This window comes from Ogataea parapolymorpha, chromosome V, assembly GCF_000187245.1.
Source record: "Ogataea parapolymorpha DL-1 chromosome V, whole genome shotgun sequence".
In the NCBI taxonomy this organism is placed as follows: domain Eukaryota; kingdom Fungi; phylum Ascomycota; class Pichiomycetes; order Pichiales; family Pichiaceae; genus Ogataea; species Ogataea parapolymorpha.
Window position 1 is genome coordinate 732,336 of NC_027862.1, and position 27,155 is coordinate 759,490.

The window sequence follows — 27,155 nt, forward strand, 5'->3', positions numbered from 1 at the left end:
GATTCCTTGTTGTTGAGACTCTGCACAACGACGTTTCAACATGTCTGAATACCATATCAACGGCCATTTCTATGAACCGTCGGCCATATATGATCTTCAGAGGGTCTCTACTTTCTGGGAGCAATTGGTCATGGACTTAACCAGTTCTGGTTTTAATAATGCTATTGGGCTTAACAACTCAACCGGATCTAGGTGTGGTTGTTACGATGGCGAAGGCTACAAGTTTTCCTCGGACTTACAAGACCCATCGCCGTGCTTGGTGAGCGGTGTTTTCGCGTCGCTGGTTTCGCTTGTTTTCGTCATCGGAGGACTCGTTCAAGTGCATAAGCTCAGGAAAACTAGAAATGTCAATTCCAAAGTAGAGTGGTGGTTTGTGCTCAAGCTGTCTTTGATTGCCGTTCAAATAGTGTTTCAGCTGACACTGGCAACCTTAGCCGTTAGAATGTCTCCTTCACCATTGTCCGACGTGCTAGTTTTGTCTTCGGGGTTGAATTTTATCGCTTTGGGTGTTGCATTCGCTCTTTCATATATTGAGAATTTCAAGACGTTTGTGTCAGAGGCCGCACTCATAATATACTGGCTATTGTACCTGTTCATCGGCTTCTTGAAAATTGTCAATCTTGGCCTGAGAAATGACAAATCTTCGAGACTTCCAATCACCGTTCTCAGTACGGTCAACAACTTGATACTTTTGGTGATCGAAATTTATTTTGCACCAAAAGCCCCAGTTGACCCCACCCAGACTGAGAATCTTTACGATTCCGCCAACATCTTCGGCAAGGTGACGTTCACCTGGTTGACTCCGTTGATGCAAAAAGGCTCCATTAAATATTTGACACAGTTTGACCTCCCTGCTCTGCCTTCCTTCCTGAAAAGTGACCATCTTTCTGGAGTACTTGAATCTCATTGGGCAAAGCAACTCCGGTCTAAAAAGCCAAGTCTGGCGATTGCGTTGGCAAAGTCATTTGGTGGTCCGTTTTTGGTGGCTGCGTTGTTCAAAGTCGTCCAGGACTGTTGTGCCTTTATTCAGCCACAATTGCTAAAGCAGCTGATTAGATTTGTCAATGAATACCACGAAGACCCTACAATCCCTTTGACTAAGGGATTCATGATTGTGGCCTCTATGTTCATACTTTCGGTTTTGCAAACCGCCTCGTTGCATCAATACTTTACCCGCGTTTTCGACACCGGTATTAAGGTCAAGTCCTCGCTCACCTCTCTGATCTATAAAAAGTCGCTTGTGCTTTCCATTGAAGCCAAACAGAAAAAGTCCTCGGGAGACATTGTTAACCTGATGTCTGTGGATACCCAAAGATTGCAGGATCTTTGTCAAAACTTGAACGTTATCTGGTCTGGACCTTTCCAGATCATTTTGTGTTTGATTTCGCTCTACAACTTGCTCGGAAACGCCATGTGGCTGGGAGTTTTGTTCCTCTGTATTTCTGTTCCTATGAACACCTGGGTCTTTGGGCAACAGAAGAAATTGCAGAAAACTCAGATGAAAGTGAAAGACGAGAGAACCGGACTTATTTCTGAGATGCTCAATAACATCAAGTCGCTCAAGCTTTACGCCTGGGAAATCCCATACAAGAAAAAACTGATGTATGTTAGAAACAACAAGGAATTGTCCAATTTGAGAAAAATCGGTATTTTCCAGGCATGCAGTCAGTTCATCTTCAACACCACGCCGTATTTGGTGAGTACTTCTACCTTTGCCCTATTCATCGTTGCCTACAAGGGAGTTCCTTTGAGCACGGACATTGTTTTCACTGCTCTTTCTTTGTTCAACTTGCTCGGCTTTCCTCTTGCTGTGCTTCCATGGACCATTGGTAACATCATTGAGGCTCAAGTGGCCATCTCCAGAATTACTGGCTTCCTCGAAAGTGACGAACTGGACACTTCTACGGTGACAAGATTGCCAGCACCCACAGAAATTGGCCAAGACGTCGTGAACATTGTAAACGCAGATTTCCTGTGGTCCAAGGACCCTTATAAGGCTGCTCTGGAAAACATTAATTTCACGGCAAAGAAAGGTCAGCTCAACTGTATAATTGGCCGTGTTGGTGCAGGTAAGACTGCGTTGTTGCAATCCTTGCTGGGAGACTTGCACAAGCCAACAGGAACCGTGATTGTTCGCGGATCCGTTGCGTACGTTCCGCAAACCGCATGGATTATGAATGGAACCATTAAGGAAAATATTCTGTTTGGTTGCAAGTACGATCCAGACTTCTATGATAAAACAATCAAAGCCTGTGCCCTGACGCACGACTTAAACGTTCTTACGGACGGAGATGCAACCCAGGTGGGTGAAAAGGGTATTAGTTTGTCTGGAGGACAAAAAGCCAGACTTTCACTGGCTAGAGCCGTCTATGCCAGAGCGGACTTGTATTTGTTGGACGATATTCTCAGTGCCGTTGACGAGCATGTCGGAAAGCATCTGATTAACAACGTTCTTGGTCCAGACGGCCTTTTAAGCACCAAGTGTCGTATTCTTGCTACGAACAATTTGAACGTGCTCAAGTTCTCAGACCACATCAGCTTGCTTCAAAACGGAAAAATAACGGAAAGTGGCCATTACGACGACATTATTTCTGCTCAAAAGTCTGAGCTTTACAACGTGATCAACGACTCTGGTGCTAAAAAGAAGGACGACGAAGTTTCTGAAGATGTCTCCGAAACCGTGATCGATAAAGAGAGCTCAGAGGATACTCAATCTGTTTCCAGTGAGTTAGATGAGGATATTAAGAAGTGTGCATCTAAAGATCTTCCAAAAGCAGAGCTTGAAGATTTCAAAGCAGTCGTCTCGCGTAAAAACGAGACCCTGACTGGCAGAGAGGAGAAGCATGAACAGGGTAAAGTCAAGACGGCCATTTATCGTGCTTATGCCAAAGCGTGTGGTGTGAAAAACGTCATTTTCTTCCTCGTCACAGTGATCCTTTCAATGGGTGCCTCTGTTCTTGCTAATATCTGGTTGAAACACTGGTCTGACATCAACACTAGACTGGGCTACAATCCGCAGCCTTGGAAGTATCTGGGAACCTACTTTGGGCTCTGTGTCGCCAGTACTTTTTTCCTGTTATGTCAGACACTGGTGCAGTGGCTTGCAGTGTCGATTCAGGGATCCAAGTATTTGCACCAGATCATGCTGGACGGAGTTCTTAGAGCTCCTATGCAGTTTTTCGAAACCACTCCAATTGGAAGAATTTTGAACAGGTTCTCTCCAGATATATACAAGATCGACGAGCAACTTGCAAGGGTGTTTGCCATGTTCTTCACCAACAGTATCAAGGTCACCTTCACCATGCTGGTGATCATCTACTCCACCTGGCAATTTGTGTTTTTAGTGGTTCCTTTGGCTGTTCTCTACAGATTCTACCAGCTCTACTACTTAGCCACGTCGAGAGAGCTGCGTAGACTGGATTCGGTTTCGAAATCTCCAATTTTTGCTCACTTCCAGGAAACACTCAGTGGAGTGGCTACAGTTAGAGCCTATGACCAACTAGAGCGGTTCATGTACATGAACCAGCAGAAGATGGACGTGAATATGAGCGCGTACCATCCTTCTGTTAGTGCCAACAGATGGCTTGCTGTCAGATTGGAGTTTTTGGGTTCGTTGATTATTCTTGGTGCCTCGAGTTTGCTTGTCGCGACTCTCAGATCTGGCCGTGTTACTCCTGGTCTTGTGGGTTTGTCCATTTCGTATGCCTTGCAGACCACGCAGTCGCTCAACTGGATTGTCAGAATGACCGTGGAAATCGAAACTAACATCGTTTCCGTCGAAAGAGTGCTTGAATACGCTGCGTTGGAGCCAGAAGCTCCTGCCATCATTGAAAATAAGAGGCCGCCTAGTCATTGGCCATCCAAAGGTACCATCAACTTTAAGAACTACAGCACCAGATACAGACCGGACCTTGACCTTGTTCTCAAGAACATCAACCTTGCCATCAAGGAAAAGGAGAAAATAGGTATTGTTGGCCGTACAGGAGCCGGTAAATCGTCGCTGACGCTGGCGATATTCCGTATCATCGAGGCATTCGAGGGACACATTGAAATCGACGACCTAAACACAAGCGAGATTGGCCTGTTTGACCTCCGTTCCAAGCTGTCAATTATTCCACAGGATTCTCAGATTTTTGAGGGTACTCTGAGGGCCAATATCGATCCTATCGAACAGTACTCAGACGACGAGATTTGGCAAGCCTTGGAACTCTCTCATCTCAAAGACCATGTGATGGTGATGTATGAGGAGTCGACGAATAAGGAGGATATCAAAATGGACCCACTGCTAGTTCGGATCAACGAGGGCGGATCCAATTTGTCTGCTGGTCAAAGACAATTGATGTGTCTTGCCAGAGCTCTGGTCAAAAAGGAGTCCAAGGTTTTGATTTTGGACGAGGCCACTGCAAATGTGGATTACCAGACCGACGCCATTGTTCAGGAGACCATCCGTTCGGCATTCAAAGAACGCACCATTTTGACCATTGCTCACCGTCTGAACACCATCATTGACAGCGACCGGATCATTGTCCTGGAAAAGGGCGAGGTGGCGGAGTTCGACACTCCCCAAAACCTGCTCAAGAAAAAGGACAGTTTGTTCTACTCGCTTTGCAAAGAAGGTGGTCTGGTGGAATGATTAGGGAAAGAATTCTTATAGATATATAAAGGCTCAGAATAACGTGGTTATTTCTTCCTCGATTGTGTTTTAATCAGGGCACTGGCTATGCCAACTCCAAGAGCAGTCAGACCACCCAGAACGGCAAACCCGATCAGGCCGTCTTTGGAAATTTCACTTTCGATCTCCTTTTTTAGATTCACGGCTTGCAGGTTGTCTGGCTCGTGGAGAATAAGCGCATCGATGTATCTTTTGCTCTCTTTGAGCTCTCCAATTTTGTAGCAGCCTGCTGCCAGGTAGTATAGACACTCGCGACGTCTTGCGGGCACATTCTTGAACAGTTCCGTGAGTATATTGACGCCCTCCCTGTTATCTTGCTTGCTATTAGATTTTATGAGGGCCCAGCCCAAGTTGAATAATGATTGAGCAGTTGGCTCTGGCCTCTGATCTTCCACCTCGCGTTCAAGCACAGCCAGTTGTTCTTCTGGCAACGGCGTATTCAAATCCCCGAGGGCGGGGAGATAATTTAGTTTCTTCATGCTAAAATTAAATTGGTTTTATTTTTTTTAAAAATCACTCCGCATGTCAAAGAAACCAACGTCCCAGCTGACCAAACTAATGGCTGCCACGGTACAATGCTCAGCCGAATCTGCACAATATGGCCAATGTGTGCTCCGTAATTACGAGAACATCAACAAAGATATTTGCCTGAAGGAATTCGAGATGTACAAGAATTGCGTTCAGAAGCACCTAGGACGGAAATGGTGAGACTCATTTATTTATTTATTTATTCGGTGAAATCAACATAGCACTTTGAACTCTTTTCGAAGGTTCTTGAACCGTTTCTTGCTTGTGCGATGGCCAAACATGCGCTTGTAGAGCTTTGACAGGCGACCAAATAAATATTTGTTGGCACCGAGTAATATTAGGTAGTTGGCACAAGCAGCCACTAACAGACTTATCTTGAGGCTTTCGGGTGTCCAGGTGATGTCCATCAGATCTCCAAACCAACTGGTGTTATCAAGATACATCAGTGCAGCAGACAGGATCGAAGTGGTGAAAACTGTAGTCATGAAGGGGTAATTTTTAGCAGCGGACTCTCTGTACGGAGGACCGACTGTCAGCAGCATTGCAACCATGATGTACTGGAAGTTCGCAAAAAGAAACAGTACTGTGTTGTCAGAGCATTGGACCTGATCGTCGTCACCGGGAACAGGAGGCATATACCAGCCGTCGTCGGCTTTCTTCAGCGATCTCCATATAGAAAACTGGAAACTGAGTAAAACGCAGATGTTTCCGAGCAAGGGAATCAGTATTTTAGGCGACATCAGGTTTGCAGTAGGCCGTTTTGCACACAGCTTGTCAAAAGGCTTGCTCCAGGCCATGAACACAGCAAGGGGGATGATCAGGAACATGTCGATATACAAGAACTGGAAATCTCCAAGGTTGGTGCCCTCCTTATACAATATGGTGACCGTAATGAACTGGATGGCCGAGTACAAGGACATGAATTGGAAACATGAGAAACTCGTCACTAAAGAGGCCCGGCCTTCTTTGATGACGTCCAAAACACACGAGATCTCAAATATTCTCGACGTGAATGGAGCTGCCACAGACGCTTCTGCTTCGCTCAACGAGATTCCAACATCTGCCGCCTTTAGTGCTCCGCAATCATTAGCCCCGTCTCCACAGAAGCCCACGGTATAGTCCAACGATTTGAGCCGATCAACAAGCTCATGCTTCTCATCAGGAGACATTCTGGCAAAAACGGCGCCCTTCATCAACATCTTCTCAATCAGCTGTTCATGATCGCTCAATTCAGTCAGAATATACTTGAACACATCTCCTGTAACGGCTATGCAGTAATCGTCTGTGCGGTTGATATCCAGCGGTATCAGACTGACGGGATCCAGTTGAGAATCCGGGTCGTCGACCTCAGTCCAGACAATCGGGATCCTCTGATTGTCCTCGTACTCTTCAAAGGAAGGAATGTAGACTTTGCAGCCCGGGTCGACCAAGCCGCACTCTCGAGAGACGCTGACAGCAGTGAGAACGTTGTCCCCCGTGCACATGATGGTGCGCAGCTCGGCATCTTTAAGGTGTTTTAAAGAGCTTTTGGTGGAACTCTTCAGACGGTTTTCGAAAATCAAAAAGCCGATGAATTCCAGCTCCGACTCGCACTTTTCACGTGGAAGCTCATTCAGAAACTCCAGATCGGTCAAGTTGGCTGCGTTTGGCTTTTTCATAGTCTTGGTAGCACAAGCAATCACACGGTAGCCATTGTGGGTGTATTCATGAAGTAATTCTCGATAATTAGCTGGAATTGTCTCTGGGAAACACAAGTCCTCTATCACTTCAGGTGCACCTTTCACGAAAACATTGAACAGAGCTGGATTGTTTAGCGACTGACATATTGACGACATCCGTCTTAGTTGCGACACAAATTCAAACTCGCGCAATTTCACAAATAATGTATTATTTTGGAGCTTGTTCTTAGGGCGGAAAAGAACAGGCGAAACGTTGCCGCTGAATTTGTGTCTGGCAACAAAATCGTTCAAGACTTCGTCGTCCACAGAATTCTCGATCATGTCCCAATTTGTGAACTCAAATGTCTTTGCATCTAAAGGATCTCCAACAATTTCGTCTTCCACCTTTTTCAAAGATTGACAAGTAAGCATCGTCAGGAACAGCTCGTAGGCCTGGGGACTAGCTGCAGCACCAAATAGCTGGTCCACATGTGCATATAGGTCGGTGAAATGGCGCTCTTTGCGGTCGCGGATCGGCTCTGAAACGCGAACTCCCATCAAGTCCAAACCTTCCTCCGTCAACGTTCCAGTCTTGTCAAAGCACATGACGTCCAGCTTTCCTCCAACGTTTATCCGTGTAGGCGCAATGCAAAACACGCTTTTATGCCGTAATCGCGAAAGTGCAAAGCTGGTACCGATTGTTAATGTTGCTGGTAATGCAGGCGGAACAACGATTGTGATGAGATCCAATGCGCGCAAAGTGATTGTTTTCCACCCCAGCCCGAGCTTGACGAAGTTGATAGCAGAAACCACAAAACCAATCAATGCAATAACCGTCATGACACCAATATACTTGAAGGAGTCCCGGTAAAACTTGAAGTCGCTTGGTTTGGGGAAGAGCATTGACCTCACCAATGAGCCCTTAGTGGTGTTGAAACCAGTTCTCACAACAAGGGCCATTGCTGGCTCGTCTCCGTTGCTGGCGTAACGGCATCTGACGATCTTCGTTCCCGAATACAGAAAAGACTTGGCTAACTGAGGAGAGAACTTGGTGCTGGCAAACTCACTTCTCAGATCTGCGGCTGTCTCTGGCGAAATTGGCAACTTGGACACAGGAACCGACTCGCCTGTCAGCATGGACTCGTTCACGATGCAGTCACCCGAAAGTAAAATTGCGTCACAGGGGAAGTAATGAAGAGACGCATCGGAAACCTCGTAAACGTCTCCTGGCACCAGTTCTTTAGAGTTGATCTCCTTCCAGAAGCCACTTCTCCAAACTCGCACGTCGCACTCAAACCTCGAAATAGCACGCATGCGCGTGATGGTTGTCTTTGTTTCAATAAGCGACTCTGCGATGGAAAAGACGGATATAATGAAAATACAGAATGCGTAGTAGTAGTAACTGTCAGCAAGCCATAGCAAAATCGAAAATGCCTGAAACACATAGAATGGATGAAGAATCTCGTCGGTCAGCAGCTGGAATACCGACTTGTCCTTGATGTCGATGAGGTTTTCGCCAAAAATGAGGGACCTGCTTTGGTACAGGTCTTCGGACAAGCCTGTCTTGCTCTCTGGAAAATGGCACCATTTTGGGTCGATCCAGCTATTTGCCAGCTTGTAGATGTCTTCCAGCGGATCGTAGAAGAATTTCATATATCTATACTCAAACGAAATCAGAATTGGAACCAGAGGGTCAGTGTTGTCCAGATCGTAATCGTCTTTGTCGTCAAACTTGGACTTTGTGAGAAAGGATGACAGCGAGCGGTTGTACCAGTGTCTATTCACATTGATGATGTCCAGCACACCAAATTCATCCTCCACAACGACCCACTGCGCCTTGGCCAGCGGAGTGGCATTTCCCATCATTTGAATGCGGTATCTTGGAAACCAGCGAAGCCCCAGATACCCGAGTCCTAAGGTCAGAATGATAAATAGATAATATGCTGCTAGCTTCAAGTACGAGTTGGAGTAGCCTGCGATTCCAATCACAAGGTCTTCCTCCGCAAGGTAGAATCGCTGGCTCGTGTTTTTAGCTGGAAATTTGGCCCCAAACAGTTTATCGTGGTGTTTGACATCCGCCCAAACTCCAGACTTGGAATCCCACTCGTCATGCTCTGAAGAAAGATCGCCGTCCTCGTCCGGATACTCCTCCGGAAATAGTTCCTCCTCGCTCGTGTGCATCGATCCGTAGCTGGTTATTGGAATAGAAGCCAGTTCGGTATTGCTATGGATGGAGACAGCCGGGTACTGCACGGACATACTTCTGTGATGTAATTCATCGTCGTAGGTGTTCCAATTGGTATCATAATCAACCAGCATTCCTTCTGGATTGTGCAGCTGGGACGAAGCCCCCTTGGCCTCTTCGATCTGCTGTGTAGTGAAGAACTTGAACTTGGCCCGCTCCTGGAATTCAACGGTGCTCGCATTTGAGTCCACACGGTGCAACGAGAAATTCTCCAGCTCGCCAAAATCGTCTTGTAGGGCGACACTGGAAATAGCCGGCGAGGGAAACGGCTGCGGTAGATTATGATGGAATGAAGAGATCGATGAGGGAATCACGTGCGACGCTGCTCCAGAGAACATCTCGGTCTCGTTCTCATCCACATGGAACTGGCGGGATGCAAGCGACACGGATTCGCGATTTCGTGAGGCCTCACGCCGCCTGGTCGAAAGCGAGGAAAAGGAGTCTTTGTGCGAAGGCATAAAGATTTTTAACCCCTAGCGACAAAATAAATATTAAAAACGACATGTGTTTACGTCAGCGCAGGTCTGAAACATCCAAGATGGATGGCTACTGCATAAGTCCTTTTCATGATTAGCGTACATGCGTAAAGATCATTTCTTGAGGAAAGAGGGTTTGGGAAGAGAGACGGTCGAAGGCGCACTATGGAAGGACGAGCCTGCATATACCGGGGTGGAGGAGGAAAGGGAGGACATCGACGTCGAAGATTGGGAATGGGGGGATTTTTTCAGGTACGAGTCGGCACTAGATGGCAAATTCGTAACACCTGAGTTTCTATTGGATGTAGTGGACAGCTGCTTGTGGTTATCGCGGGTCTTCTTCTTCGTACGCCCGCCGAAATCTGGTTTCTGGCCATCGGGCAGCGATTGTGACGAGTCCAGCAACAAGTTCTTTAAATTGTTTGTGGTCGATTCCACGACTGCGTTCTGTTTGAGTCCTTTGGACGCCTTATCTGATTGAGACTTTTTCTGTGTTGGTTGTTGTTTGGACTTGTTTTTATCTGAGTGGCCAAAATCCACAGCAGTTCCGTCAGGAAGCACTCCTCGTGGCGGGATAAATGCATCTGCTGGTTTCTTGCGGGCACCCTTTTTCGTTTTAGCCAGGCCTGGGCCTCCCAGGTCTATATTTTGAGACTGAACCATCATGATTGTTTATTTGATTGTGAGTCAGGTAATTTAATTATTTTGCTAATTACACTATTTTAGAGACAGAATAATTTTCGACACAGCAGTGAAACAGCTTCAGAATAAATCTGCTAGGTCGTCATCGTTATCTTCCGCCTCCTCGTTCTCGCCTGCTTCCTCGTTATCCTCCTGATCTTCTTGATCGTCTTCGTCGTCTTCGTCCTTATTTTGATCGTTCGTACTCTCTTGCTCCTGTATTTGCATGCGTTTCAACTCAAGTTCCTGCTTGAGTCTTCCAATAACGTCAGTAATACGGTTCCGCATGATAGGGTTATTGGCCTTCGCCAGGTCGCGGGACTTCTGCTCGATCGTGCTTTCCAGTTCACTGATCTCCTCACGCAAAATGGCGTTGTGTTGCTGTGTCTCGTTCATCTCTTCTCCAACAGGACGTGTGTGTTCTTCCTCATCCTCTTCTTCGTCATCGTCATCATCATCATCGTCATCGTCGGAAGACTCGCGTTCCTCATCGGCAGAAGCACCCTCAATAATCTCTTCCTCCTCCTCGTCCCGTGGTGCGTCCTCGAATGCGGCCTCCAGCTCCAAGTCCAGCTCGTCCTCGTTGTCGTCCGCCTCCATCAGTCTGTCCAGCTCGTTCTCTCTCTTGGCTTCTGGTTCTTTCTGTTTCTTTTTCTTGAACGCAACAGGCTCGGGAGTGGAGTAGCTGCTGGCCTCTTCCGATGGATCAATAAATGTGTATGTGCTAGACTCGGCTTCGTCGTCCAGGTCCAGAAGTTGCTGGACCCTGTCTTCGATGCTCTGCATGATTTTCTGTTGGTAACGCCTCTTAAAACGCTGCTTTGCGTTCTCCAGCGGCGGCGTGATTCCGTCCGGATACGACTCGCCATGCTCCATGTCAACGTCTATGTCCTTGATATCTTTTTCGGACTCGAGGCGCTTCACGATCAACAGCATCTGGCACACGTCGATCGTCTTGAATATGTTCTTTTTGTCCACAGACTTGTGGACTTCCACCACAGTCGGCAACTCGACAAGCTTGCCTCCGTACAACATTCCATTTATTCGCAAAATTGCCCGTCTCTTGTCCTTCCACTTGATCGTGATCCCACTCATATCTCCGTCCTCTACACATCTGCGCAGATAATCCAGTGACTCATCTGGTATCATTCTCAAAATGATACCCTCTTCGATCAATGGGTCGTCTTCTCTGTCGGGGTCTTCCGAGTCATACCCGTCACCGGGCATTCTAGTAGGCTTGACCCTAATTGTGGGCACTTTTTTCGTCGTGCTCAACTTGAGCGTGGGAAGCGACTCATCTGTTCCGGAAGATGTCCTGAGCTTGATCTTTGGCTTTTCGTCGTCCTTGTTGCTTAATTTTATTTTCAGTTTAGGCATGGGTAGATAATGAAAACAAAAAAAAATAAAAAAAATAAAAAATCAAACTACATTTTAGACCCAGCTCCATGTCCAAAGTGATAACCAGAGCCCAGTTTGTGAGCTCGATTGAGACATTCAAACAGGCGTATGAGAGTCCATACTTTGGTCGAAATAGCGCCAAAATCCCCTTTTCGCAGGAGGTCAACCACCAGATTTTCGAGAAGCTTGATCTGAAAAACCAGTACGAAAACCCATCCGAAAAATTGCACATAGTTGACTACAACACCGGTTTCAACAGCTTCGTTTACGATCTACATCATTATCTCCGTCCACGCTTTCATCTCCTTATCCCTAACAGTGCAACAACGCACAAGTTTTGGAAAAGACTCCAGGACATGGATCCCTTGTGCCGTAACTTTTATCTTTTTGAAGAGGATCCACGGTCTCTTAGACACTATAATTCCGAAGAACTCATCAATAGTGGAAAAGTTGTGCTTGACAGGAACCCGGCAGAGAAAGTGAACCAAACTCTGCTCATCACCGGCTCCTACATCACCACCACTGACAAGTCAAAAGTGAGAAGCATGCTCTACTTCAACCAAATGTGTCTCGCTTGGTACAAATACCAAAAAGTGAAGTCACTTTTCTGGCTGCGTCCAGCAGATGCCCTGAAATACCTTGGAATCATGGGTTCGAGGTTCAGACAAACCAATTCTGTGGTTGCAACCGCCTTCAACGACGTGAACGTTATTGCATACAGCAACTTCGAAAAGCAGAAAAGCGTCACTAGGTGCATGCCCGAATTCCCTGACGCTATCAAGCTGCCTAAGGTGCCCCAACATGAAGACCTGATGTTGGTTGAGTTCCAATCGAACCACGAAAAATACTCAATTGAGCACATGTCCGAGTTCACGCTGGTTCTACACAAGCTCTTCATGTTGCCGAGCTACAAGGTGATCCAAAACCTGCATTTCCTCGGGCCGGGAGCAGACGAGTACTTCAAACAGGTACTTCCTGCGTCGGTTCTCGATTGCAGAATCTGTGACCTCCCGATAGAGGAACTTGTTAATATTTCCAATTTATACTTCCGCTGGCCCTTCAAGCCAATCACCGACCTTGAACTTTACATGGAGGCCGACAAGGATCATAATTAACTGACTATAGACTACATAATAAATCTCACGGCTGTGCATATACAAAATTTTCAACGGTTTTGCATCGGTTGCTCGACTTAATGTGGAATGTCAAGCAATGACAAGCTAACCAACCAAATACGGCACCATATCATTGTGGATCCAAGCTCTTTGGTGTTTGGAGGAATTTCGAGACTCAATAAGTGGCAGACAGAGTACTCTTTGACTGTCTTTGTTCCTAACTATACACTGAGAGAACTAGACTTCCTCAAACGCTCGATCAATCCTGTTGTTGCCCGAAATGCCAGGGAGAGCATTCGTGTGATTGACGCAGCAATATCCGAAGACCCTGCCGATACCCAAAATCCGCGTATTGCGCAGTTTCTGCTGGAATCTCCCGAAGAAGCAGGCCCAGACTGGAAAAAAGCTTCAAGCTACAGACAACGGACGCCCCTGGTAGAAGAAATACCGGCAGTGGCTAGCGGCTATGGATTATATCAAGAGCCTCGAAACAAGGCTATGCGCTCGTTGAACACCGCATTCGAACAGCAGGAGGAAATTACAAAAAATACCGATCAGCATGAAAAGGCCAAGGTCCCTCCACGACTTAGGTACCTGATCCGCTCGTGCATTCAAAAACAGTACGTCGAAAATAAGAAGCGGAAATCTAAGTCAAAAATCGATTGGGTGGTCGTTTGCGAGGACCCTGTCACTACTACATGGCTCCGGTGTTTCGGGTTCAAAGTGCTGAGCATGAACCAGATGCAAGCGTTTCTGGAACAGCCAACCTCCATCGACGTACCAAAAGCAGCGAACGAGGAGCCGGGTATGGTGAAAACACAGGATTACAGAAAAATCACGTTTGCTCCCAGAGGATCTGGCAAGTTATGGAAACCATAGCTCTAATATGTTAGTCAATCTTTGGAAAACGCAGCTTCAGATAAGTGTCAAGGGTTATATTCATCGAGCCGGAAGCTCTAACATTAGAGATGCCAGAAAGAAAAGTAATAATAACAAGTATTCATCATATGCTGCTTTCAAAGAGTACTTACACTCATGGAAAAGGTTGAAGTTTTTTTCTCGCAGCGGAAAACTTTTTATGCTATCTGGTGTAAGGGTGTTCACGCTCGTGCTTGCGGATCAGGATCACTGCGAGAACGTAGGCTTCGAGGTTCAGGTTGGGCGAGTTCCTGTATATCTGCTGCAGCAGACTGTCCGGACACGTAATCTGGTTGTATCTGAGCGACTTGGAGAACTCTGCCGGCTCTAAATAGCATGATTTATCTGAGTCGTGATATTTGAATGAATCGTAGCATCCTTTGAGGAATTTGCACAATCTGATGAAATCTCGAAACTCCAACTCAGAGGTGGTGGACACGAACGTGTTACAAAGGCGTCTGGCACTGTCAGATTTGAAATACGTTCCTTCCGGATTGATAAGCAGCTGTCGCAAATCCTCATAATCTATGGAGTCCTTGCCAAACCGTGAGAATGCATCGTAGAGTTGCTGGTTATGAACAGAAATCGAGTCTGGACCCATGCGCGAGAGCAGGCTCAGCAGATTAGGTACTTGTGGGTCTGGGACCGGGTCGTCGAGGTCAATCTGGGGCAGCCGAGGATGTAATTCGAGACGTGCCAATGAAGGCGAAGAATAGATTTCAGACTCCTCAGACGACGTGCTGGGGGCCTTTGCCAGCAGGGGTGGCCGTTGCGTGCGGGAGGAGTGCGACGAAGGTCTGTTTTCCAGGGACGCCCTCGAGAGTGAAGACCGAGGACTCAAATAGGGATGCGGGATTTGCTGGGGCTGTGGAGGAGCAACGTTTCCTGGTTGCGGTGGCGACGATACGTAGTAGTAGTTGTTGATAATTGTAGGTTTCTGAGCTGCTGGAGGAGGAGGAATAGGCCGCGGCCGCGGTTGAGGCGGCAGGGTAGGCGGTGTTTTAGTTGGCGTATTTTGTCCTCCAGTCGACGGTTGTGGCTTTAGGGAGTTGGGATTTGGGAACTGGAGTTAGATGGGGCTTAGATGGCACTTACAGGCTGGTAATTGCTGTCCTGCAACGACAGATCCACGGATCTGTTCTTGCGTCTACCAAAAACCATGGATAATTAAGTGATGAGGTAAGCAGGGGAAAAAAAATCCAAAGCATTTGCAAGATCAGTAGCTACGAAAAGCAAATATAGATGTTGGACCAAAATGTACGAAGAGAGTGCTGGGACTGACTTTTGCTACGCTAACACCGGCAGATTTGTCAGTTTCTGCCACATTATTTATTCTAATTTCCATTCTTCTTGGCTCTCGCCCGTATATTCATTACACCTAATCTCTGAATCTTCTTCTGTACCCCTCACCATCGTCTCTTCTTGGGCCACGTCTGGCTTGTGGTCTCTCCTGAATTGGCTCAGCAACCAAGGTGTTTGGAACAATGGTCTCTGGCAGAGCAAGGTACTCTCTCAGGTAGTTGATACCCTCGTCGGTCAAAGTGTAGTAGTAGTATTGCCACGAGAATTGGGTCTTGACGTATCCCTTGGAAGTCAACGATTGCATGGCCTTAATGACGTACAAGTTCTTGGTGTCGATGTCATCGTGTTGAATTTCGAAGTCTTTTTTAGCGACCAAGACGCCCTCTGATACGGTTAGAAATTCAACTCTCATCGGCCGCAGCCTGCCTAGTACTTACCCTTGAAGAGGTATTGGTGGATCTTCTTTCTGTCTTCCTTTGGAATTAACATGCTGTATTGATGAAGGTGTGAGTTTAATTTTTCACTAATATTTTGTTACCTATGGTGACCCGAATTTTGGCAGAGTAAAAAGTTTTGTCCGGTGCGCGTGTGACTGCCCTATTTTATGTCACGTGTGTATTCTTTTTCTAGATTAATATCTGCTCTCATGCCTATCAGTCTGCCCACAGACGAGCGTCCATCGGGGTCCAGGGCGTCTCTGCAGCTCCCCGTTGTATTCCAGAAACTACTCACTACCCGAGTACGCAATGTCCCCGTGCTGAACCTGCTGATCCTCGTGATATTCGCCTATTTCCTCGCCAGGCTCACTACTAAATACCACCAGCTGTATACCAAGTCGTCTCTTGTGGCCACTATGGCCACCAACATCGTTCTGTACGGCATTGCCGACACATTGGCGCAATCCATCACCGCGTACTGTCAGCAGGCGTCGTTCCAGGAGCGCAATTTGCCGTACAACATCGCCACCTATCTGGAGACACTGGTTCCGAGAAGGCCGGAGGACTATTTTGTTGACTACGGCGAGGACGGGGAGATCTCCGTGCATCAGGTTGAAGATACAACAGAATCTGCCTTACCAACGTTCCAGGTACGCCGATTTGCAGGCTTCGTCTTCTGGGGCTTCCTGATGTCGTTTGTCCAGGTGGTGTGGTATTCGTTTCTGAACGCCATGTACAAAGACGTGCCAACGTTTGTGAGCGTGCTGGAACGTGTGCTGACCGACCAGTTATGCTTCTCGCCCGTTTCGCTTGCCTGTTTCTTCACATACGGCACGCTGGTGATCGAGCAGGGCAGTGCAGACGACGTTAAGGAGAAGCTGTACAGGGTGTATCTGTCGACGTTGGCGTGCAATTTCTGTCTGTGGTTCCCCGTGCAGTTTGTGAACTTTCTGGTGATGCCGAAAAGCTTTCAAGTGCCATTCAGCAGCGGCGTCGGCGTGCTGTGGAACTGTTTTCTGTCCTTGAGAAATGCCACCAGCTAAATAATTTTTTGCCGCGCCGCCGCACGCAGCATTTTTTAGTCCACCTACCCACCCGCGCGGTAGACGCTGAGACATGTATTTGAGAAAATGCACATCATCTTTTCCTCTTTCTCATTCCAATAATGGCTGCCCAAGTCGACCAACTGACCGACAAGCGTGTGATCAGCTCGATCGACCTTTTTTCTGCGCCCAGCGCCCCTCTGACGGGCGAAAACATCGACATCGACGTGGCTGCCACCAACGGCGATATCAGCGCTCCCTTGGAGCCCAGAAACGCGCCCAGCACCTCGAGCACCAGCACGCTGCTCAAGGATGAGGAGTACCCCACCCATTACAACATGGAGTCTGCCATCGCCAACATGTATCCTGGCGACGTTGGTTTGGCGTGTCTGCCAGTTCTGAAGCGTCTCCATGCGCTCAAGAAGGGGGCTCATTTCACCGTTATGATGGTTGGTGAGTCAGGGGTGGGAAAAACCTCTTTTATCAACACCCTGTTCGACACGGTTGTCACAGAGCCAACTACCCGTCTGGGCGGTAGCCCTAATAAGACCACCGAGATAGTCTCACACAAAATCGAGCTCGTCGAGGACAACTTTCTGCTCAGGTTGAACGTGATTGACACTCCTGGTTTTGGCGACTACATCGACAATAGGTACTGCTGGTACCCAATAGTCAGATACATCGACGAGCAGTATAGACGGGCCGTTTACCAGGAGAACCAGCCGGATAGAACCAAAACCTCACACTCGGAGGTCCACGTGTGTCTGTATTTCATTGTTCCTTCAGCAACGGGACTGACCCAGATCGACATCGAGGCCATGAAGAACCTGTCTACCAGAGTCAACTTAGTTCCTGTTATTTCCAAGGCCGATGCGTTCACGGTTGACGAGATCAACGCTTTTAAGCAGAGAGTCAAGAAATCTCTCAAGGAGCACGAAATTTCGATCTGTGAGCTGTTTGACAAGACTGGCGCAGCGAACCTGATTGGCGAGATGCCGTTCTGCGTGCTGAACTCGCAGGGCTCGTTTCCAAACGCCAAGGGCAAGCTTGTCCGCGGCCGGCAGTACAAGTGGGGGCTGGCCGAGGTGGACAACCCGGCACACTGCGACTTTGTGAAGCTGCGCGAGTTTCTGATGGGCACCAACATGGCGGACCTGATCTCGTCCACGGAGAACTACTACGAAAATTACCGGCGCGACTTTATGCGGTACCGGCTGGGCAAGGCGATGGAGATGACCATCAGCCACGAGGAGCTGGCTGCTCTCAATGTCGAAAATGAGGACGGCGAGACGATTGTGCCGGACAACAAGGGCAGCTGGAAGACTGTGCAGGTCGAAGACGGTCAGACGCACCCGAACATCCAGCAAGTAATCGAGTCGAAGCCGAGCGTGGGCGTGCTCAAGATGCTCAACACGCTGAACCTGCGCGAGACCGAGCGGGAGCTGGTGGAAATGAATCCTGCGTACCTGGACAGCGAGAAGACGATGAAGAAGCGGTTCACGGAGATTGTGCAGGCGCAGAACCAGAAGTTCAAGGACTGGAAGCGTGCTCTGTTCGAGAGACAGGATAAGTTCAACAAGGACATCGAGCAGATCCACAAGCGGCTGGTTGCTTTGCAGGACGAGATCAAGACGATCGACGAGAGGTGATGGATGAGAGTCGCCGAGTTAATTTGTAGCGAGAATACAGTTTAGTGTCCTTTCACTCTATGGTTTTCACTTAATCTTTTCTCTCAGTGGTTTTTAATTTAGCCTAGTCGCTATCAGTTAATCCTTTCACTCCATTCGTACCTAAACTAAGATGACATAGTTAATGTTGCTCTGGCTGCTCTGGCTGCTCTGGCTCCGGCTGCTCCTGCTCTGGCTCCTGGCCCGTACTGACCACGTTGTAACCCTCGTTGAGCAGGTCGCGCACCGTGTCCATCGACGCGATCATCACAATCAGCCTGCCCTCGCCGCGCTTCGACTTGTTGGTCTGGTACACCTCGTTGAGGTGGCTGGTAACCTGGCTTGGCAGCTGTCTGCCTCTCACAACGCTGTTGGCTATCCGGGGCCTCGTCTGCTCAGCCACACCGTTCAGCAGTCTGAGGCTGTGCGAGAGCTCGCTCGAATACTCTGTTTCCGCGTCATCGCCAACAAGTCGGGCCAGTCGCTCGTTCAGCGGCTTGAACACTGGGTCCAGCTGCGACCGCAGCAGCGCCCGGCCCTGTGTATCGTACATCGGGGCGTACGCCTTTCTGATGTCGCCGGCGGTTTTTCTGGCGGGCTCGAGAACGCGCTGGTTCATTGCAACCGACAGAGCGTGCATGTTTCTGTCCACGAACAGCGAGGCGTCCACGACGGGCCGGGTCAGCGAGTCTCTGATGTCACGCATTCTCAGGGTCTTGATCTCGGGAACGGTGTTCTCGACGTCCTCGAGCCAGTGGTCAAAATACGAGTCCAGGACCTCTGTGTAGTCCTTGAACGCTGGCGAATACGCCAGGGCGTACAGGCGTGGCCGCAGCACGTGGGGCAGCGGGAAGTGGCCACCGATGCGGATCCACGAGGCGGCGATCGGATACGTCTGGACTCGGGCGTAGGTTTTGGTTATTTGTGGAGCGGCAGGGTGACTCATGGGAGGAAGGATAAATGGTAGCAGCTTTAACGCGAGCAAGAATTTGTGGCGGTGCAGAACGCAGGCCCAAAATTATTGATGCGCCTTCCCAATGCGGAAAATCATAAATATTAATGAAATCCAGACATTTAAATTTGTGCTTTATTATTCTTCCTGCCCGTCGCTAGCCCAGCACCGCTGTCTTTGCTTTCCCATGCTGCACTCGATTTTTTCGAACCCGTTCGAGGCCAGCGTTCCCGCACACAGCAGCCCGATCTCCAGCCCGCCGGGCTCGCCCGAGAAGAAGAACAAACCGTCTTTGCTAGACGACTTCGCCTCCGGCAACACCACGCTCGACGACATCATTGAGCTGCCCAAGCCCGCGGCGGCTCCCGCAGACCACCTTTTTGCCAGCTCCGCGCAGCTATTCGACTTCGACAGTTACCTGCGGTCGGTCGATCTCGACGGCCAGCTGTTCAACCGGAGCACGACCGACCTCGACTTCTCCAGCGTTGAAAAAACCACCATCAACGACATCGACGGCATGATCGGCAACCTCTCGATCGACGAGGTCGACGCACAGGTGCGCTCTGCGCCGGAGATTTCTGAGCACGAGGACATTGGTGACATGGACTTTGGCGCAGAGCTCAGCAAGTTTCTGCGCGCCAGCGACAACCATTTTGCCGTGGACATCCACCAGGACGATTTCCAGCTTGAATTCGACGAGAACGAGCCACAGCCCGCCGCCCGTGACAAGCACAGCTCACCGCTACGCATTTGCACCCCTACAAAACAGCCAATCCAGAGACCCATCATCAAGCCGTGCCACAATTTGCTGAATCTCATTGTGGAGAGCTCCGACGGTAGCATAGAGGATGCTACCAAGTACGCCACCGAGATCAATTCGCAGAACTGTCTGGGGATTCCGATCCCTGAGAAAACAACAGAGTTGGTGACGATTCCGACGGCAGGACCCGCCGTAGACGGCGTGCGAAAGGCCGCAATCGTGCGCGCAGTCCTCGCCAGAACCACCGCGCTGCGGCGACCGGAAAAGACGCTCAAAAAGGTCGGCTTCTACACAGAGTCCGAGAGACAGAGCTTTCTGCAACTCAAGCACAGCCACAAACGCCAGCACAAGCCCGGCTCGCTCAGCCACCAGCGAACACTCGACAAGCTCAAGGAGGAGCTACAAGAACTACAGGAGAACCAGGAGAACGTGAGCCCTGGCGGCGCCAATCACGGGCCAAAGACGTTCTCGTACTCGGACCGCAACCGCAAGCGCGTCTCATGGGCCAGCTCGCTGGAATGGTAGCATAGGTCTATGATTTGCTCGGTTTATGGATTGGCGTGTATGGGGTCGTGGGAGCAGCCTCTGGACGCTCCAGCTGGTGAATATCGAAGAATTTCGTCAAGCAGCTTCCGCCAGACCATGCAAAATCGTCGGTCGCAAAACAAATACACTCGTTCTGCTCCTGAAGCCAGTTTGGCCCGTCGCATTGCAGATTTGGCGCATGATAATACCCGGTGCCCGCAAAGTACTGCAGCTTGGTGTATGGAAGCAGCATAGACACCGCGATCGTGTGCAGCGGCGCATCCCCCCACCGTTCGTAAAAAATCCCGCCCTTGCGGTCCATATAGTCGAAAAAATGCGTATACGTCTCGCTGCGGAAAAAGTCCAGGTCGCCGATTTCAAAGTTGGACCAAAAATGGCACATGTTGAAGCTCTGACCCTCGTCGTCCGTCAGAAACGCCATGTTGTTGTTCGCAGCCACACGATCCGGGTACTGGCGCATGTACTCCTGTGTGGCATTCCACAGCGTAGCCACCGTGGTGTGCAACTCCAGCGGCGTGAGCGTGAACCCGTACACTTTTTCCTGTGTGCGCATCACCTCAAATGGGTCGTATGCGATGTTGCAGCGAAATTCGACATTCGGCTCGACTCGCCAGTAATATCGGAACGGCTTGAGCACGTCCAGCTTGTAGAATAATCCCGAGAAAAAGCGGCACATGTGGCGATACGACTCGTTATCGCCGTACTTGACGCCCTTACGTCGCATCTGACGCCGTACCTCGGCCGCTTGTGCTTGGTCGATCCATTCTGGATAATCCCAGTACGCTGGTGGAATGAGGCTGAACTCGACCGTTCCTGAGCACATCGCCGCGACAGCTGTCTTGAACTCGTCGGTGAACGGCTCATTGTTGGCAAAAATCCAGTGGTAGTGGTATTTGTTATTGAACCGCTGTTCTACGCTTTTGATGCTCTGCAACATGCCGGGGAGCTCAGAGTTGCGCACGAGACTGAAAAACGTGGCGTTTTCGCGCGCAACGGGCTCCACAGCCGTCGGCGACGTGTATTTGGCAAAAAATTGATCCTGAAACACATATGCCAGGGCCAATATTATGCTAAGGATGGCGATCGGCCTGGTGAATTTAGCCATATGGCAATCTATTATTATGACAATGTTGAAATTTATTTTATTTTATTTTTCAGTGCTTCACACAGTTCTCGGCTGTGCAGTTTACAGCAGCGTCCACTATACAGCCGATCTGGCCGTTCGGAGCCGGCACAGCAGAGCCGTACGAGCGGTGCTCGTGGCTCAGTAGTCCCGCGGTCTCGGAGTCGGCAAGGTTGTGCAGGTCTGCCTCGGAAGAGAACCGTTTAGGCAGCTTGTTGATCTTGGCATAGTACTGCGAGAATTCCGGCTGGATCGTGGCGCTGTGGATACCGTAGGCATGCAGACATCGCTTGATGGTGGCTGCCACGTCCAAGAACTCCTCCGGCGAAACGCTGAGGTCGACGTGGAGCGAACAAATAAGCAATCTCTCGGTCAGGTTCCAGATGTGGAAGTCGTGGACGGAAATCACGCCGTGGACCTTTAAGATATCGTCCATGACGAGCTCAGAGTCAATTGACAGCGGAGTGCCCTGCAACAGGATTCTAGACGACGATTTACACAGTGGTAGCGCAGAGGAGAAGATGATGCATGTGATGACCAGGGAAATGAGCGGATCAGCGTAAAATCTCCATGAATAGTCCGTGAGCCAGATGAATAAGGCGGTGGCCATGACGCCAATATTTCCAAGAGCATCCCCCATAACGTGCAAAAACACGCCCTGCATGTTGAGCGATTTTGAGGTTTTCTTGGAGTTCTTATTGGTCACATGGTTGTGTGTCTTGTGGCCGTCTGGGCTGTCGTATTCCCAGTTGTTGACCACGACCTGCGGAAGCATATGCTCAATGTCGGAGTCTTCCGCTTGTTCCTCATCGTGGTGCGAGTGTGCGTGTCCGCCGACGTCTCCGTGAGAGTGTCCGTGCTCGTGGAACAAGAAGAGCCCGACGATGTTGGAGACAAGTCCGCAGGCACCGACTATTAGTATAAGCTTCGCATTGGTGATGTCCTGTGGTGCAATAAACCTCTGGATGGCCTCGATGAAGATGGTGAAGCACAAAGCAAGCAAGAACACGGCGTTGATGAGTGCGCCCAGGATTTCTGCACGTTGCCAGCCGTACGTGAACTTGGCGTCAGCCTCCTTGGTCTTGGCAACATTAACGGCCCAAAGCGCCACCAGCAGCGAGATGATATCATTCAGCATATGGAAAGAATCTGCAATCAGGGCCAGCGAATTGACAGCGTATCCGACGATGATTTCCAAAAGGAAGAAGATGGTGTCGATCCCCAGCAGAGTGAGGATCTTGATTTCTTTCTTGGAATACATGGCTTTGAGAGAGAAAAATAAGGGCTCTATTTCAATCCCGTTAGCCTAATTCTTGTTATTGTTGGATAATTGAAAAAAAGCAAAAAAAACAACAATTTAAAGTCCACCACAGTACTATTTTTGTGTAATAATAAAAAGCACGTATATTTAAATATCCTAAACCATCCCTAATAAATCCCAAATAAATCCCAAATATATATACAAAAAAATAAATCACAGATCAAAAACCTCAACGGTAACGTCGCTGTTGTCCGTGGCTGTCAGCACACACCAGGCTGCACCGTCGCTCACGTTGTCGCTGCCGCTGACCTTGTTCAGGCCGTACTTCTGCGGGTTGATCTCGCAGGTGTTACCGTTGCACTTGTCGCCGTTGTTGCAAGACAAACGAACACCAAACGATGGCTTCTCGTTCTTGAACGGCGACGAGTCCTCAAAGTAAACAGGATTCCAGCCGATCTTGACAAACGTGTTTCCGCTGTCGTCCATGTTGAAGCCGGCAACGTATGGTGACCAGTTGCCGTACGGGTTGCTGGTGGATCCCCATTTACATCCCTCATCGGTGGAAACTCCTGGCGGGTTGATGTAGAAGTGCGAAGCAGTGCTGGCCCAGTAGTCTGTTCCTGGCACGGCAAGCGTCTGCGACGAAGACGAGTCGACGTTGGTTGGAATTAGCATCTCCTCGTTTCCAGGCAGAACGGTTTGGCAGAATGCAACATTTTTCGAGGCAGAGTTCTTCACCGAGGCAGTGCCCTTGCCATCGATACAGTAGTCGTGGTTAGAGATCGGCGTCTCGAGCTCGCCATTGTCGTTGCAGTAAAGTCCTCCGTCCTGGGAGCCAGGGTAGCTGTAGGAGGTGACTTTTGGATTCCATTGTGCCATCAGCTTTCCCGGAGGACAGGCGTAAGGACAGTAGTTGCCTGGGGTGCAGGACTTGTCTTGGGCCCAGCCGCCACCATTAACGCTGGAAATTTTGACGAGACCCTTGTCGGTAGGGAACGAACACTGTGCTGCTCTTTTTTGGTGCGCGTGGTGGACGTGCTCGACGGGAGCAGACGTAGTAAGCACAGCAAGAGTGAAAAAGATTGACAAGTTAGCTAACATAACGAATGAGTGGAGTCTATAGCAGTAAAGAATGAATGACTTGGGTGAGATGAATGTCGCTTGGGAAGCTTATATAGGCCGTTGATCGTTTTTTTTTTCATCGTACGTAGATACCCTGCAGGAAAAGAAAAAACCAATTACCGTTCCTAAAGAGGCAATGTAATCGAGGCAAGATCGGAGAAATGCGAGTGAAGCAGACACGCAAAGAGCAAAGTGAGATCGGCGTGACGGCGTGGGGGCACAAGCTTCAGCAAAGCAGCACAGACCGGCCTCTGCAGGCGAGTTTGCGTCTACGCTGGCACTTTGCCATCTACTGATTACCATCCCAATGGTAAGGCCTCGCCATTTGCGTGCGCCAAGAGAATAATAGATTTTGCCCCCGGTGCTGCAGATTGCTTTTTTTCACCAACAAAGATATTTCGTTTCTCCTATGTAGGGGAGTTCTGTCGAACTGGGGAGGAGTGTTACGTAAGCGGTCTAGACTTGAGCGGATAGCGTTCTGCACGAGCCTGGGTGGGCGGCGCGAAGGGAGGCGTAGAGAACATGGGGTCTTGCAGAGGGGGAGTCGCCTCCGTTCTGTTGTCGGGACCGGTCGAGCTGGGCACAAGATCCCATGTCTGCATGTTATTGAGCAGGTTGTCGAAAAAGCTCGAGTTGGAGTTGAACAGCTCGTCCTGCGGATAGCTGCTCGGTGGCTGCTTGCCTGCAAAGTCTTCAGGGTTTGGGAACATGAAGGGCAGCTGTTCTGTGTGGTGGTGCAGCTGCTGCTGTTGCTGCTGCAGCTGGAAGTTTGTCTGGTCGATCTGGTCCTGGATGTTCTGGTCCATGGGGTTGGTGTCAGGGTGGATGAGCTGGATATCGACGCTGTCTTCGGGGCTGTCGACCGTCTGTGGCGCGTAGGAGGTGTCGAACTTGGGCAGTGTGAGATCGAAGTCGAGGTTGAAGCCGAGGTCGTTGAAGATGCGCACGAGCTGGATCAGCTTGTTGAGCGAGTCTTTGGAGACGTGGTTGCCTGCAAGGGCCATGAACTTAAGCAGGTCGATGCCGCGCGTGAGGGCTGCGTGGTTGTTTTCGAGGTTGAGCGTGATGAGCAGGATGAGGATCGAGTTGAAGAGGAAGTGTGTGTGCCAGTAGTCGAAGGTGATCAGCAGTTTGAGCAGCTTGAGGTGGCGCAGTACAGAGATGGTTTCCTTGGCGGCGTTGATGCACTTGCGCAGCACCTGTGTGATGCGGGCGTCCTCTGTGGCGATGAACTTCTTGAACACGGCAAGCGCGAGCGGCCGGCAGGCGGTGATGAAGTACTGGTTCGACTTGAGATACACGTGGATGAGCGGCTGGTGCAGCTCGCACAGCTTGTTGTCGTACATTTCTTTGCGCAGCTGATCGAAGTCGCGGGCCACGTCCTTCTCGAAGTTATCCTCGAGCACCCTCACCATTTTCACCGTGTTTGCAACCAGGTCTGTGCCAAGCCCCGTCTTTTCGCCCGTGTACACGCTACGCGACGTCATGTTGTACACGGAGTTGAGGATGTCGTCTGTGAACTTGATGAGCGAGACCTGCAGGTACAGGAACCGCGCGCCGCCCCACTCGGCGCAGTCGTGCTCGCTGATGAGGTCGATCTGGGTCTCGTTGAACTTGACGCTCTGGGGCAGCCGAATGCGCGACGTGGCGAGTGAGTCCAGCGTGAACACGGTCCACCACACGCGCTTACGGCGTGAGATCTCCTGCGGAGTCAGATACGGCTGCCGCAGGTGCAGGTTGAGCGAGAGCGCCCACCGGGTGGCCACGCCAAACCACACGTACGACCCGGTGATGCGGTTGAGCGATTGCAGATAGTACCCGATGAGCAGCGCTGTCTGGATCGCGGGCAGAGTCGGCATCTCGACGTGGACGGGGAAGATGCGCGCGCCGGCAAGGAAGTACTTGAGACCAGGCGTCTTGTTGACAAAATGCCGCTTGGACGACAGCTCGCGGTCAAGCTCTGCGAGCGACAGCTGGTGCGACTTGATGGAGTAGAGGATCTGCTCGCCGATGGCGAGCGTGATGAAGATCTTGGACAGCAGCTGTGGCGAGCAGCACACGCCTGTGTCGTAGACCCTGTTGAACTCGGCCACAAACTCTGTCTCCTCGTAAAGATAGTGCGAGTCGCGGAAATGCGCCAGACACAGGCTCACGAGCGGCTCGGCGTATTCGCGTGCTGGCAGAGAGAGCACGCAATCGTCAGTCGCCGCAAAATAGAGGTCCGACACATGGTAGTTGATGCTGGAGGGATGTGGCGGCTGGACGCTGCGCTCTTGCTGCTCGGAGTCACCAAAGGACACGTTGATGACGTTGTCGAGGCGCTCGTTGTTGGTATGGAACTGGAGCGGCAGGAAGGCGCGGTGGTCGGTCTGTGAGCTGGCCTTGCCGTTATCGGCGGCCTCGCCATTGATATAGTCCTCCAGCTCTTTGATGCGCGCCTGCAACAGCTGCAATTGCGACTCCAAAATGATAATCTTGCGGTCTTTGAACGGATACACACACTCATTGCCCGTGAGCTTGCAATTGTCGCAAGTTGGCTTGGCCCCAGAACATTTGATCTTCTGATTCTTGCACCGCACACAGGCGATGTGGTTCCTGCCGCGGAAGATGATCGGATTGATGTCCGATAACAATTTCGGCGAGCTGAGGATATCCTTTTTCGAACTCATGGGCGCGCAGAGTCCAGACACTTGTGTTTTTATGCTCTTGGACCCCTCCATGCTTCGCAAACGCACGGAGTAACATTGCGGGGGTGCAGTGACCGTCCGGTCAGACCCCGTCGCTCGCAAAATGTTGACAGATCCCCGCAGTTGTGAGGAGAGTGGGAGGTGGTGCAGGGGTGTCTGGACAGAGATGGTGAGAAATTAGGCTTGCCGGCTAACTTGTCCAATGCAGGCAAGCGTAGTGATCCGGGGGCTAAGTGCCGTTTCTGTGTGTGTCGCGAGCGACATTGTGGAGAAGCAGGGACGAGGGGTAATTCTAGTGTCGTTGGAGACGCCGGAGCAGGCCGCCAGGGGCGAGCAGCTGGCCCATGTGGTGGGCCAGGCCCGGGGGGACGAGTTGGCGGCAAAGTATTTGCACGATCAGCATACGGCCAGACGCATCATGGCTGTGGAGCTGGGGGAGGGCACATCGACAATTCGTCACTCGGTGCTCGTTAACCCGCGCCAGTTGTTGCTCGATACATACCACCGGCTGACAAACTATACGCAATTGTTTGTCCACCACATCGTACCCCCACAAGTTTACTC

General features: G+C 50.0%; 17 protein-coding genes across 17 annotated transcripts; 6 read left to right on the forward strand and 11 right to left on the reverse strand.

Moving 5' to 3' along the window:
• Positions 1 to 40: 40 nt before the first annotated feature.
• HPODL_04179 (Metal resistance protein YCF1) lies at positions 41 to 4,633 on the forward strand (the record flags this gene model as incomplete). The annotated part of the gene is made up of 1 exon (XM_014078965.1): positions 41 to 4,633. One exon carries the CDS (start codon positions 41 to 43, stop codon positions 4,631 to 4,633), a length of 4,593 nt encoding a protein of 1,530 aa, XP_013934440.1.
• Positions 4,634 to 4,680: 47 nt separating this feature from the next.
• HPODL_04180 (Mitochondrial outer membrane protein involved in membrane fission, required for localization of Dnm1) lies at positions 4,681 to 5,151 on the reverse strand (the record flags this gene model as incomplete). Its single annotated transcript, XM_014078966.1, has 1 exon — positions 4,681 to 5,151. The coding sequence occupies one exon, from the start codon at positions 5,149 to 5,151 to the stop codon at positions 4,681 to 4,683; it is 471 nt and encodes a 156-aa protein (XP_013934441.1).
• Positions 5,152 to 5,412: 261 nt separating this feature from the next.
• On the reverse strand, positions 5,413 to 9,561 carry HPODL_04181 (Vacuolar cation-transporting ATPase YPK9; the record flags this gene model as incomplete). Its single annotated transcript, XM_014078967.1, has 1 exon — positions 5,413 to 9,561. The coding sequence occupies one exon, from the start codon at positions 9,559 to 9,561 to the stop codon at positions 5,413 to 5,415; it is 4,149 nt and encodes a 1,382-aa protein (XP_013934442.1).
• Positions 9,562 to 9,693: 132 nt separating this feature from the next.
• Positions 9,694 to 10,245, reverse strand: HPODL_05251 (uncharacterized protein; the record flags this gene model as incomplete). Its single annotated transcript, XM_014078968.1, has 1 exon — positions 9,694 to 10,245. One exon carries the CDS (start codon positions 10,243 to 10,245, stop codon positions 9,694 to 9,696), a length of 552 nt encoding a protein of 183 aa, XP_013934443.1.
• A 96-nt stretch (positions 10,246 to 10,341) lies between these two features.
• On the reverse strand, positions 10,342 to 11,637 carry HPODL_04182 (Transcription initiation factor TFIID subunit 7; the record flags this gene model as incomplete). The annotated part of the gene is made up of 1 exon (XM_014078969.1): positions 10,342 to 11,637. One exon carries the CDS (start codon positions 11,635 to 11,637, stop codon positions 10,342 to 10,344), a length of 1,296 nt encoding a protein of 431 aa, XP_013934444.1.
• A 68-nt stretch (positions 11,638 to 11,705) lies between these two features.
• On the forward strand, positions 11,706 to 12,773 carry HPODL_04183 (Mitochondrial replication protein MTF1; the record flags this gene model as incomplete). Its single annotated transcript, XM_014078970.1, has 1 exon — positions 11,706 to 12,773. One exon carries the CDS (start codon positions 11,706 to 11,708, stop codon positions 12,771 to 12,773), a length of 1,068 nt encoding a protein of 355 aa, XP_013934445.1.
• An 87-nt stretch (positions 12,774 to 12,860) lies between these two features.
• HPODL_04184 (Nonsense-mediated decay protein 4) lies at positions 12,861 to 13,652 on the forward strand (the record flags this gene model as incomplete). The annotated part of the gene is made up of 1 exon (XM_014078971.1): positions 12,861 to 13,652. The coding sequence occupies one exon, from the start codon at positions 12,861 to 12,863 to the stop codon at positions 13,650 to 13,652; it is 792 nt and encodes a 263-aa protein (XP_013934446.1).
• A 202-nt stretch (positions 13,653 to 13,854) lies between these two features.
• On the reverse strand, positions 13,855 to 14,852 carry HPODL_04185 (uncharacterized protein; the record flags this gene model as incomplete). The annotated part of the gene is made up of 2 exons (XM_014078972.1): positions 13,855 to 14,754; positions 14,787 to 14,852. 2 exons carry the CDS (start codon positions 14,850 to 14,852, stop codon positions 13,855 to 13,857), a joined length of 966 nt encoding a protein of 321 aa, XP_013934447.1.
• A 217-nt stretch (positions 14,853 to 15,069) lies between these two features.
• On the reverse strand, positions 15,070 to 15,482 carry HPODL_04186 (40S ribosomal protein S10; the record flags this gene model as incomplete). The annotated part of the gene is made up of 2 exons (XM_014078973.1): positions 15,070 to 15,377; positions 15,431 to 15,482. 2 exons carry the CDS (start codon positions 15,480 to 15,482, stop codon positions 15,070 to 15,072), a joined length of 360 nt encoding a protein of 119 aa, XP_013934448.1.
• Positions 15,483 to 15,639: 157 nt separating this feature from the next.
• HPODL_04187 (uncharacterized protein) lies at positions 15,640 to 16,473 on the forward strand (the record flags this gene model as incomplete). Its single annotated transcript, XM_014078974.1, has 1 exon — positions 15,640 to 16,473. One exon carries the CDS (start codon positions 15,640 to 15,642, stop codon positions 16,471 to 16,473), a length of 834 nt encoding a protein of 277 aa, XP_013934449.1.
• A 122-nt stretch (positions 16,474 to 16,595) lies between these two features.
• HPODL_04188 (Sporulation-regulated protein 3) lies at positions 16,596 to 18,122 on the forward strand (the record flags this gene model as incomplete). Its single annotated transcript, XM_014078975.1, has 1 exon — positions 16,596 to 18,122. One exon carries the CDS (start codon positions 16,596 to 16,598, stop codon positions 18,120 to 18,122), a length of 1,527 nt encoding a protein of 508 aa, XP_013934450.1.
• Positions 18,123 to 18,282: 160 nt separating this feature from the next.
• Positions 18,283 to 19,086, reverse strand: HPODL_04189 (uncharacterized protein; the record flags this gene model as incomplete). The annotated part of the gene is made up of 1 exon (XM_014078976.1): positions 18,283 to 19,086. The coding sequence occupies one exon, from the start codon at positions 19,084 to 19,086 to the stop codon at positions 18,283 to 18,285; it is 804 nt and encodes a 267-aa protein (XP_013934451.1).
• A 193-nt stretch (positions 19,087 to 19,279) lies between these two features.
• Positions 19,280 to 20,377, forward strand: HPODL_04190 (uncharacterized protein; the record flags this gene model as incomplete). Its single annotated transcript, XM_014078977.1, has 1 exon — positions 19,280 to 20,377. The coding sequence occupies one exon, from the start codon at positions 19,280 to 19,282 to the stop codon at positions 20,375 to 20,377; it is 1,098 nt and encodes a 365-aa protein (XP_013934452.1).
• A 7-nt stretch (positions 20,378 to 20,384) lies between these two features.
• Positions 20,385 to 21,503, reverse strand: HPODL_04191 (Alpha-1,2 mannosyltransferase KTR1; the record flags this gene model as incomplete). The annotated part of the gene is made up of 1 exon (XM_014078978.1): positions 20,385 to 21,503. One exon carries the CDS (start codon positions 21,501 to 21,503, stop codon positions 20,385 to 20,387), a length of 1,119 nt encoding a protein of 372 aa, XP_013934453.1.
• Positions 21,504 to 21,552: 49 nt separating this feature from the next.
• HPODL_04192 (Zinc/cadmium resistance protein) lies at positions 21,553 to 22,782 on the reverse strand (the record flags this gene model as incomplete). Its single annotated transcript, XM_014078979.1, has 1 exon — positions 21,553 to 22,782. One exon carries the CDS (start codon positions 22,780 to 22,782, stop codon positions 21,553 to 21,555), a length of 1,230 nt encoding a protein of 409 aa, XP_013934454.1.
• Positions 22,783 to 22,995: 213 nt separating this feature from the next.
• Positions 22,996 to 23,883, reverse strand: HPODL_04193 (uncharacterized protein; the record flags this gene model as incomplete). The annotated part of the gene is made up of 1 exon (XM_014078980.1): positions 22,996 to 23,883. One exon carries the CDS (start codon positions 23,881 to 23,883, stop codon positions 22,996 to 22,998), a length of 888 nt encoding a protein of 295 aa, XP_013934455.1.
• A 464-nt stretch (positions 23,884 to 24,347) lies between these two features.
• On the reverse strand, positions 24,348 to 26,573 carry HPODL_04194 (uncharacterized protein; the record flags this gene model as incomplete). Its single annotated transcript, XM_014078981.1, has 1 exon — positions 24,348 to 26,573. The coding sequence occupies one exon, from the start codon at positions 26,571 to 26,573 to the stop codon at positions 24,348 to 24,350; it is 2,226 nt and encodes a 741-aa protein (XP_013934456.1).
• Positions 26,574 to 27,155: the final 582 nt, after the last annotated feature.